Here is an 11,576-nt window from a genome sequence, read left to right on the forward strand (position 1 = left end):
CCTTCCTTGTTTTAAAGCCCGTTAATATATTAGCTATAAAGATTTTTCATTGCACAGTGCATTAGCTTTACGTGTATCGCTTTAGAAAAAGAAGTCATACAGTTATGTCTTTTAATGGCATATCAATATTTCAATAACAATGATATTCCAAAATTTAAAACTAATTATTCATTAATGATTTAAATGCAGTTATCAAAAAGTAGGATCTCAACCAGTTACATGATCAATTTTACTTCTACTTTCACTTTACTCCTACTTTCAGATTACCATTCATTTCCGGTTGAAAATGCGCAACTACGGCTAGTTTTCCTTCATGGTTGCTTTCATTTGTCCGGTTATGTTGGTCTGTGAAAGTTTTTATTATTATTAATGAAATAATTGGATAAATCAAAGGATTATTTCGAATTATCTAAATAAGAAAAGTTCTATGTAATTCATATTCCTGCATGATGCAGTTTTTTTGGCTCGGATTTGTGACTTGTTTATCTTTTTTTAGCGGAACGAATCCATCGTGAACGGTTCAACTGCATTAGATAAGAGATGTTCAGAAGTTGGGGAAATGGTAGATAAAACGCAGAAGCTTGCAACTCTAGCCGAGTTAGTAGACAGTTTAGGGGATTCGCGTAAAGCTACCGAAAAGGGGCTGCTCTCATTATGTGAGGAACGTTTCAGTGCCGTGTTCTTTTTGAGACTAAAGACATGTAATGCGTCTACCGGATTTGGCGTCTCTCTGTCGTCGGTATTCTGTGATACGGAGAGCCTCCAAGATAGGTTTTATCCATTTTCTTCTGTTTTCACAAAAGGAGCGGATTTGTTGTATCAAATCTTAAAGAATCCAACTGATTTGGTGATTGAGGATGAAAATTTGGACATTGCTGTCAGACGTCTACTAGCATTTATCTCCAATTCAGGTACATTTAGCTATTTACTGTTGTAGCGGTAATCATTCGACACTGGTACTTTTCACTGTCAGTTTAAGTTTAACTGTCCGCTTTGATTTTTAACATTGCCAAATTGATGCTTTTCTACTACAATAGTACATGTGTACATGTAGCTACACAAACCACGAATCTACTGAAACGACATCATCGTGTCAAAAAAACTGATTATAAAACAGTTAATTATATCAACTTATAAATATTTTTGCAGGAGGTAGAATATCTTTTCACAATAATCGTGTATTACAAACACATCAAGCATTATATCAACACTCCTATCATGTCATGCCAGTGTCGACCCTAAACTCCAGATGTTCTTGTACCTCCAAACATACAACGACCAGACTCGAACCCATGACCCCAAACTCTCGCTGTTCTTGTACCTCCAAACATACAACGACCAGACTAGAACCCATGACCCCAAACTCCAGATGTTCTTATACCTCAAAACATACCACGACCAGACTCGAACCCATGACCCCAAACTCCAGATGTTCTTGTACCTCCAAACATACAACGACCAGACTCGAACCCATGACCCCAAACTCCAGATGTTCTTATACCTCAAAACATACCACGACCAGACTCGAACCCATGACCCCAAACTCCAGATGTTCTTGTACCTCCAAACATACAATGACCAGACTGGAACCCATGACCCCAAACTCCAGATGTTCTTGTACCTCCAAACATACAACGACCAGACTCGAACCCATGACCCCAAACTCCAGATGTTCTTGTACCTCCAAACATATGACGACCAAACTCGAACCCATGACCCCAGACTCCAGATGTTCTTGTACCTCCAAACATATGACGACCAAACTCGAACCAATGACCCTAATCTCCAGATGTTCTTGCGCCTCTACACTGCACTACAATTTTGTTTTCCCTCAGAGGGTTACATAACATTTGTCAAGGCCAACTTGTAAGAGAAAGATAAACATCCCCACCCATACCTAAAAATCGCCTCTGTCTAGTTGACTGATCTATGAACTGTCCATGATTGGTTCTTAATGGACTTTTTTGAAATTTGCAAAATATAATCGCATCTAGCGGAATTGAACTGGTCTGGACCGAATGCCAGTCAGGGTAGCTAGGTATTTAACTCTAATGATGGATCTAAGGTCCCAGTCTGGACATTTTCCCCTCTCCTGTTACATTTTGCACCCATCTAAACACCCACAGAGTTGTACAAGGTCTCGTGTGTGTCTTAGTGGTTGAAGTTTTTGTTGAAGGAAGGAGAAATGTTGCAGAACTGGACAGTGCTGAACACTGTTTGAGCATTCATAAAGTGTTCTGAGGTCCCAGGTTCAATTAAGTCCCGAGCTGGTTGTTGTTTTTTTTTTTCCTGTTACAAATGTACATTGATATAATTTATAGATCTCTATATGAAAATTAAACTTTTTGCACATAGAATGTGTTTGTCGCTCTAACCATTTTCTTCTGAATTAATCAATGATGGAAAATGAATTCTACAGAATAAATTCATAAAATTTTGATGTTCTTGACATTATGAAAATCATCCAAATTAATAATAAAACAAGCGTTTTCAATTAAGCATGATATTAGTGTTTGGCCAATTCTTATTAATAATTGATTAGTAAATCGGATAAAAAATCCATAATCAGTTTTGTGAATATATTTCTTGTGTATATACATATTGATTAGGTCAGAAATACTGTTATTTGTACACTATCTAGATTATTACATAATTTTTAAAAAAAATATCAGGGATTTTTCCTACAATAGAAATAGGGTCTCTTAAAAGGACCCATTCCCCTAAAAAATCTCAATTTGCCACTGAAAAATTCCTAATTTTGAAGTCACTTTTCAATGATTAAGTAAGTTTTATCTACAAAAACCTATACTAAGATACTTTTGAAAAAAAAACACCTATAGATAACAAAATGAAATCAAAAATAATATAAAGGCAATATTTATAAAAGAAAAACTTGTATGAAATTCACTATTTTTGGTTTTCCCAATGTCACATAATGTCATGTAGAAATTCAGTGGACCCTGGACCCAGTTGAAAAATTGTCGGAAAATCCCTGATGGTGATTAAATTCAAACTGATTTTGAACAAATTTTAACTGATATCCTACCCAGCAAAATAATTACTTGTTTTTGTAATTTCCAATTTACAGACTCTATGAATTTTATCAAAGATCTTGACAGACAAGCCAGTGTTAGACTCAAGAATAAAACAGCGCTATCTGTAGCATTGGCAGAACATCTGTTTGGAAAACTTTCCCTGAGAAAAAGCTATACCATCAACACCAGATTTAAAAGTGAAGTAGACAAATGTCAGTGTGGCTGTGGTACCAGCATAAAGTACAGATTTGGGGACACAAGCATCGGTATGTATTTCAGAATATTTAATTTTTCTGGCAGTGTCACAATATCAAATAACTGAAAAGAAGTGTCATTCATAAGACTAGATGACACCTATGGTGTGGCCATTATAACATTATCTTTGTAGCAGTGAGGATGATTCATTTCATTGTAAAAAAAGGCTATTTTTTATCTGAAGGATTGAATTCATGATAATGAAAAACTTATTTCGGTTTAAATTGAATTTTAATTAGATCCGACATGCAACAGCAAAAATTATAGGGAATTTACTTCTTTTCTCTGATATTTATGATAATCCATACATAGCTAATGCCAATTGCAGCAACAATAAATGCTAATGTAGAAATCTAACAGAGCGCATGATTAATTGAATTTAAATCATTGCCTCTGCTAGGGATTAAACTGTGGACTTCTGACTTACTAGTCTTACACTAAACTAATCGAGCTCAAGAGAAGATCTCCCTAGCCGAGCGATATAATTGGGACTAGTATTTACTAGGGTTACAGAAGATAGTTCCGTTTTTAATTAAAGCAAATATTTTTACTAGGGTTACAGAAAGATAGTTCCATTTTTAATTAAAGTGAATTGTTGTGCAGGGCTGACCATGATATCAGCATAATTCTAGATACCAGATTCCATTAAATCTGAATCCATTTTTGTGTAAGTGACTGAGGAACTTCCTTCAAAATCAGCAAAACTTGTGACCATGCATGTGAAAGTTTTGACTGCATTTTATACTTTGGGTTTAATCATGTATTTGACTAGTTCATGTATACATTTAAATGTATATTTTCAGATTATTTTATTCCGTGCTAGTTACTATATTGATAATCATGTTATCTTACACTGTGAGTATTTGAGGTCAAGTGTACCTGTTATATTTAAATTAAACCAGACTCAATTAGACTTGAAATTTCTGCTGTTTCATTTTTCCATGACTTTGAGTAGGTTAGCAAAACCGACATGTACATGTGTACCTAACGCCACACATACCATCAAACCATTATTTTATCACCACAGAAGTTAACTTTATACAAAATTTTGAATTTCTAAATTAGAACATATCTATATACAATTGTATTAAATTCACATGATAATGTATTTTGTGGAATGTTACTAGTGTTAATCTTAAACATTTAGGTGGACAAGTTGATTCAGCTTCAAGGTGTACACCAGTTAGCTAAATAAACTTCACCTCTGAGTGATCACCTGACTTGCAAGCTGAAGGTCACAGGTTTAATCCCAGGGGGAGTTACAATAATTGCTTTTCTACTTGACCCCTCTTAGTGGCAGCAGTAGTAGTTGATAGATGATTTACAGTTGTTGATCTCGAGGTTTAAAACCTGGTTTGAAGTGGTGTTCTAAGAGTAATGTGGAAAGAGTCAATATCGCCGTGTGGAATGAGTCAATATCACCATGTGGAAAGAGTCAATATCGTCGTGTGGAATGAGTCAATATCACCATGTGGAATGAGTCAATATCATCATGTGGACTGGGTCAATATCACTGTGTGGATTGGGTCAATATCACCATGTGTATTAAGTCAATATCACCGTGTGGAATGAGTCAATATCACCGTGTGGATTGGGTCAATATCACCATGTGGAATGAGTGGAATGAGTCACTGTTATCATGTGGAATAAGTTGGTTGAGTCAATATCATCATGTGGAATAAGTCAATATAACTGTGTGGATTGGGTCAATATCACTGTGTGGAATGAGTCAATATCACTGTATGGAATGAGTCAATATCGCCGTGTGGAATGAGTCAATATCGCCGTGTGGAATGAGTCAATATCACCGTGTGGAATGAGTCAATATCACTGTATGGAATGAGTCAATATCACTGTATGGAATGAGTCAATATCACCGTGTGTATTGGGTCAATATCACCGTGTGGAATGAGTCAATATCACCGTGTGGAATGAGTAGAATGAGTCACTATTATCATGTGGAATGTGTGAGTTGAGTCAATATGACCATTTAGAATTAGTCAATATCACCCTCACATTTGCACTGATTTTTTTATAAGTTGATCTGTCCAGGATATATAGGGCCCAAATCCACAGGGATTTGGTATGATTTGTCAACCCACAGTCCATATATGTACTTCTTTCCAATCTGAAGAGTTTTTATCTTTTATCATTCTTTTAAAGAATTGATATTAGCTGACTAACATCATAACTCCTTCTTTGGTGAAAAGAGGGAATAAAGCCGACACGCCCTCATGCCGGCATATCATCAGTGTATGTTTTCAACTAAAGTTGTGTATTCAACATTGTCATGTAGATAGAAAACACACATACCAATAAAATATCACAAACCTTCTGATTTCTTACTTTCCTGTTGTAAATATTAGATTAGAGATCTGATTCTGTGTTTTGATTTTTATTTACTACAGGACAGGAAACAGTCTGGCATGGTGACCTTGATATGGTGTTAGGTGCTGGTGAGGACCAAATACCAGTGCTGCTATCAGGAATGGAAGATTCAAGTCCAGAGACAACTGACGAAGTGAAACCGAAATCTCTCCACTATCCTCATATCAAACATCAGATGTTGGCTCAGACAATTCTGTTCTCATTTCTACAAAAGAAAGATTTTCCTGAATCCAGACATTTTCTTGTCCCTTCCATAGGAGTGTCTCCAAAGGAAGTGATTTTCTTCTTCTACGATTCAGAAAATGATGTACTTATACAAAGTGTGAAGATGCCTTTACGATCAGGTACAGGTGTCTGTTATAGTACCATAATTGCCATTTGGATGACGTTGAATTACAGACATCTTGGATCAGGCATCACAAGCTTGAGTCAGGCACCGAAATCAAACTTTTTAAATTTAGCAAAAGACGTAATTGACATTTATCAAAATGATTTGAACCTGGGGGGCATCCAGGGCAGTTTTCTCGAAGATACTTTATATCCACAAGACATTCCAAAAGAGAAAATGGTGTTTTGGGGAGCCCAAAAATTTGAATTTGGAAATTGACTGAGTTGATTTTTTTCACTGTAAAAAGTTTGCTGTTTATTAAATTCATTATATGCTGAGACATTGAAGTTGTTTAACATATTTTCTCTGATATGACCAAGCATTTTATGTTGAAGAATATTAACTACTGCATGTTGACAAGACATCAATTTTTTCATTGGACAAGTGCCAGTTGAAATACTGTTCAGATGTGTTCTTATCTCTAATTCAAATTATGTAAGGACAATCTAAAGTTCCATAAAAATTATATACATGATATACCGATTTTGCGTTGCTTTTCCAAATGGCAATATTCCGAGGCAAGGATTCCATGAAAGAAGTCACTAATTTTTTTTTTATCACTGGGGCTAGTTGTTTGAATAAAGGTTTCTACAGGAAAATTGTTGTACAGTACTCTTTCCTTAAAAGTTTTCTGTAAGATTTTATTTTAGTTTTGTAGACTTAAGGTTCATGTATTTATCTTAAAGGTTTAAAATGCTGAAGGTCAAGGTCACTTTAATGTAGGAATTTTAATTGGTTTTCATGGATAAATTTTCATCTGAATAGCTTTCAGATCAGTATATCCTCAAAGGATTCTTTGAATTTTATCAATCTAAATATTGTAGAATCATGTGGTAATAAAGTCTGAAGTGAGATCTGAACTAAAATTAGACCACAAATTGATATTGTCTTAAATGGAAACAGCATTCCTGGTTTTATTACTGCACCATCATCAGATTAAAATTGTATTTTGTCTGTCCTTCTGTCTTTCATTCTTCCATCTGCAAACAATGCTTGTTGCCACTATTTCTGATAAAGTTAACTTGAATTTTGAGACTGATGGGAAACAAAATGGCGGATTGGCGGCCATTTTGAATTTTGTAAGTTAATGTTTGTTATTGCTATTTCTCAGAAAGGTACGTTCTTCATGGATATTTCTTGAATTTTATTTAGATTTCGCTTGTATTAGTTGTTGTGAACCCTATTTCATAGAGAGATCTTGATTGATCTTTCTGTGATTTGAGATGTAGGTTCAACTTGTTTTCAAATTATTTTGAGGAAGAAGAGAAAATTAGTAGAAAGCAGAAGTATAGAAATGATCAGTCATACAGAGATCCTGTAAATGTCATTTGATCGTTGATGCCAAGATCCCTCCAGGATCTCTTGTTTAATAATCTCTAGATCAACTATTTATGACACAAACAATTATATTGAATTCGGAACTATTGAAACAATAGGAGAAAACAATAGATTTGATTACATGTAGATCAGGAGGCCTCATTAAGAGACAACAAAAGTAACCATATCAAGAGGAATGGACAATTCAAAGAACATGAAAGGTATAATGAGTAACACCATTAGAAAGGAAAATCAAGCTCTTTGTTGAAGCCATATTATTGATATTCCTTTCAGTATTTATAGAGACAAACATTGACCCAGTTCCTAATACTGTATATCAACATATAGGAGTAGGAGTTAATATGTTTTTCTATAAACACTATAACCACCAGAGGAATACCTGTGATTCAGTATTTAACAGTGTTTAAATTTTATATAAACATTGTATCATTGTATCAAATATATTAAACAGAAGCCATAAAGATTGAAACAAATCTTCCAATATATTCTCCGACTGTATTTTCAACTGGATCCACGTATATGTAATTCCTGTTGAAATTTTATCCTGATATCTAGCCTTCACTGTCGGTCGTTTTCATTATACACTTTGCCTTTGTTAATTTGAGATACTTACAGGAGTAACATGGTATTTGTAAGAGTGATGTCCCTTTATACCAATGACTTGTCTTAATCTGCCGAGAAATTCATCTTTTTTAAATGGGTGTTATTCGTCGAACATTTGTAATGAGAAGTGTGTTATTGATCACAGTAGATTGGAAGCATGAAGAAATTTGAAAATAGCGATCCCGTTTAATTTACGATTTTTATTGACAATAATTTATTTGCTGAACTGCTTACATTTGTATATTAGACTTAACAATCCTTCCTAACACAGGGACTTGGTCCCGTATATATAAATATGTATATGTATGGACCGTGGCTAAGGAATTTGTGTCAAGTCCCTGTGCTTCCTAACGACAGTATCAAAAAATGTTTTGATTTTTTTTTTTTTTTTTTTTGTAAAATATCGTACGTTTAAAATGTGATTTCTTAAGTTTTTGCACAGGGATGTGTCAAGTCTTATATTAAAATAGCCAGTCGTATATATATAGGTATTTCTGACCACTTTTTAATGTAAGACTAGACATGCCCCTGTTGTCCTTGTATAAGACGTATATCACGTCTCTGCTTAATGCGTTTATCCTGCACTCAGATGTCTAGAAATAGAGTTATCTGCCCCTAGTTTATAACACTTCTCGTTACAAAGGTGTTACGTGTTAATGACGTCCCTTTGTCACGGATGATGTCACGGGATATATTGGTCACACGCTTTCGTGACACGAAACAGACTATTCAGTGGCACGTGACACGCTTTACCTGCATGACGTCACGGTTAAAATACAATGTATAAATGTACATTTGTAAATACGGAAAAAATAGCAAACAGTAAAATTTTCATTGGAACAAATTACCTTTTGTATGACCCGCCGGGAATCTAATTTGCAAGTGAGTATAAGACTTTCATTTTTGTCAGCTGAGGAACACATTTTACATCGATACAATTACATGAATGTGGCGGTTATGTTTATACGTAAAACAGTAAATCGGTTTATTGAAGTCGACGGAATTGTGAGGGTGGAGTTAAAAAAAACTTCAAGATAAAGATTGTGTTTTTGCAATGTCCGTGTAATGTAGAATCGATATATTTAGCACGTGCACTCGGTACATAGTCATTTTCTGTCAAAATATCAATAAAACGAAATATAATTAATATTTTAAAAATACTGTACAGATGTAGCTATGTAAGTCAAACAGCAAAAGGGACATTTTACTTACAAAACATTAATTGTACCCGTCATGTACAGCATTTTTTAATTCGGATTTGACAGAGGCCGGGTATTTCAGTGTTAGCAGAATGAGATGGATGCAAATGCGTTCAGGCGGACTTCGAATTTGGCTTAAAATCTAGCTGTCCGGCGCTGGGTTGTTTATAAATTCAGGAATGATTTTATTCTCGTAAAAACGTCAAGCACGCGCGCACTGTTCCCACTCGGTCATCTCGTAAGGTCACATCCCCGTCCGGCCCGCCAAAGGTCCCTATAGTCACCCGCCTACACCTCTTAGCATCTAACCGAGGGAGACGATCCGGCTACACCTCATATCATCTAACCGAGGGTGACGATCCGCCTAGACATCTTATCATCTAACCGAGGGTGACGATCCGCCTACACCTCTTATCATCTAACCGAGGGTGACGATCCACCTACACCTCTTATCATCTAACCAAGGGTGACGATCCGCTTACACCTCTTATCATCTAACCGAGAGTGACGATTCGCCTACACCTCTTATCATCTAACCGAGGATGACAATCCACCTACAATTCTTATCATCTAACCGAGAGTGACGATCTGTCTACACCTCGTATCATCTAACCGAGGGTGACGATCCGCTTAGACCTCTTATCATCTAACCGAGGCCTAGGGTGACGATCCGTCTACACCTCTTATCATCTAACCGAGGGTGACGATCCGTCTACATCTCTTATCATCTAACCGAGGGTGACAATCCACCTACAATTCTTATCATCTAACCGAGAGTGACGATCTGTCTACACCTCGTATCATCTAACCGAGGGTGACGATCCGTCTACATCTCTTATCATCTAACCGAGGGTGACGATCCATCTACATCTCTTATCATCTAACCGAGGGTGACGATCCGCCTACACCTCTTATCATCTAACCGTGGGTGACGATCCGTCTACATCTCTTATCATCTAACCGAGGGTGACGATCCGTCTACATCTCTTATCATTTAACCGAGGGTGACGATCCGTCTACAATTCTTATCATCTAACCGAGAGTAACGATCCGTCTACACCGCTTATCATCTAACCGAGGGTGACGATCCGTCTACATCTCTTATCATCTAACCGAGGGTGACGATCCGCCTACAATTCTTATCATCTAACCGAGAGTGACGATCCGTCTACACCTCTTAGCATCTAACCGAGGGTGACGATCCGCCTACACCTCTTATCATCTAACCGAGGGTGATGATCCGCCTACATCTCTTATCATCTAACCGAGGGTGACGATCCGCCTACATCTCTTATCATCTAACCGAGGGTGACGATCCGCCTACATCTCTTATCATCTAACCGAGGGTGACGATCCGCCTACACCACTTATCATCTAACCGAGGTCGACGATCCGCCTACATCTCTTATCATCTCACCGAGGGTGACGATCCGCCTACACCTCTTATCATCTAACCGAGGGTGACGATCCGCCTACATCTGTCATTTTTCACTAACCAAGGATGACGGCGATCCGCCTACCCCTCTTGAGAAGTAGCCATATGCTAATCGTAACCCTTGGCTAGCGTAGATATGCCGATAGAATTTTTTCTAAATTTTTCTCTAAAATTTTCTCAAAATGTTGTTCATTTATATTGATTGTTTTACAGGTCACGCAGCAATGATGAATGAGCCAAAGAAATATAAGCTTCCGCCTGTTTTCACTCGCCTTTCGGAAGACATCGTGAATTGGGCAAACAAAAAAGCGACTCTGCGAGTAACCGGAACCGGATTATGTCGGGAGCGCATGCGTAGACCTACTGATAGAACTAATGGATTGAGGGCCTCGGAATCACATCTCGGAAAGGCAATATTATACGGGAATAAATCTTACCAACGCCATTTCGAATTAAAACTGGCGGATATCGAAAAACAGAGAACACAACGCATGCGCAATATTGATTGGGTTCAATTAAACGAATTCCGCCAGCTTTCGAGAAGTGGATTAGCAAGAAAAGAATGCAAAGGACATATTTTTTTGCGGAGTGGTCAACAGAGTGGTCACGCACGTGGTCAAAACAAATTACCAAAAAATCCTTGTAATTCAAATTTTGACTCAAAGGACAATGGACGTTTACATAGGAACAATAAATCAACGGTTTCACTTCCGAGATTAGTACCGGAGTGATTTGCAGATTTATATTAGATCCTTAGTTCCAACTCATGTTGCTATATACATGTATATATCCTACACTCATATATAAGGGACCAACCAACCAATTGTTTTCCCACAGACTTTAACGTTAACGTTTTGGAGTATATCATTAAAATTCTTGAATTCAATACGGCAATTATGGTTTATAACAAAAGTTTAGGGTCTCATATAACACGT

The 11,576-nt window shown here is 36.7% G+C and overlaps 1 protein-coding gene across 1 annotated transcript; it reads left to right on the forward strand.

Moving 5' to 3' along the window:
* The first annotated feature begins 344 nt into the window (after positions 1-344).
* Positions 345-6,346, forward strand: LOC117341468. The gene is made up of 3 exons (XM_033903326.1): positions 345-911; positions 3,089-3,301; positions 5,699-6,346. Exons 1-3 carry the CDS (start codon positions 560-562, stop codon positions 6,283-6,285), a joined length of 1,152 nt encoding a protein of 383 aa, XP_033759217.1. The 5' UTR covers positions 345-559; the 3' UTR covers positions 6,286-6,346.
* The last annotated feature ends 5,230 nt before the right edge of the window (positions 6,347-11,576 follow it).

The sequence above is a fragment of the Pecten maximus genome, chromosome 13, assembly GCF_902652985.1.
Source record: "Pecten maximus chromosome 13, xPecMax1.1, whole genome shotgun sequence".
Lineage (NCBI taxonomy): Eukaryota > Metazoa > Mollusca > Bivalvia > Pectinida > Pectinidae > Pecten > Pecten maximus.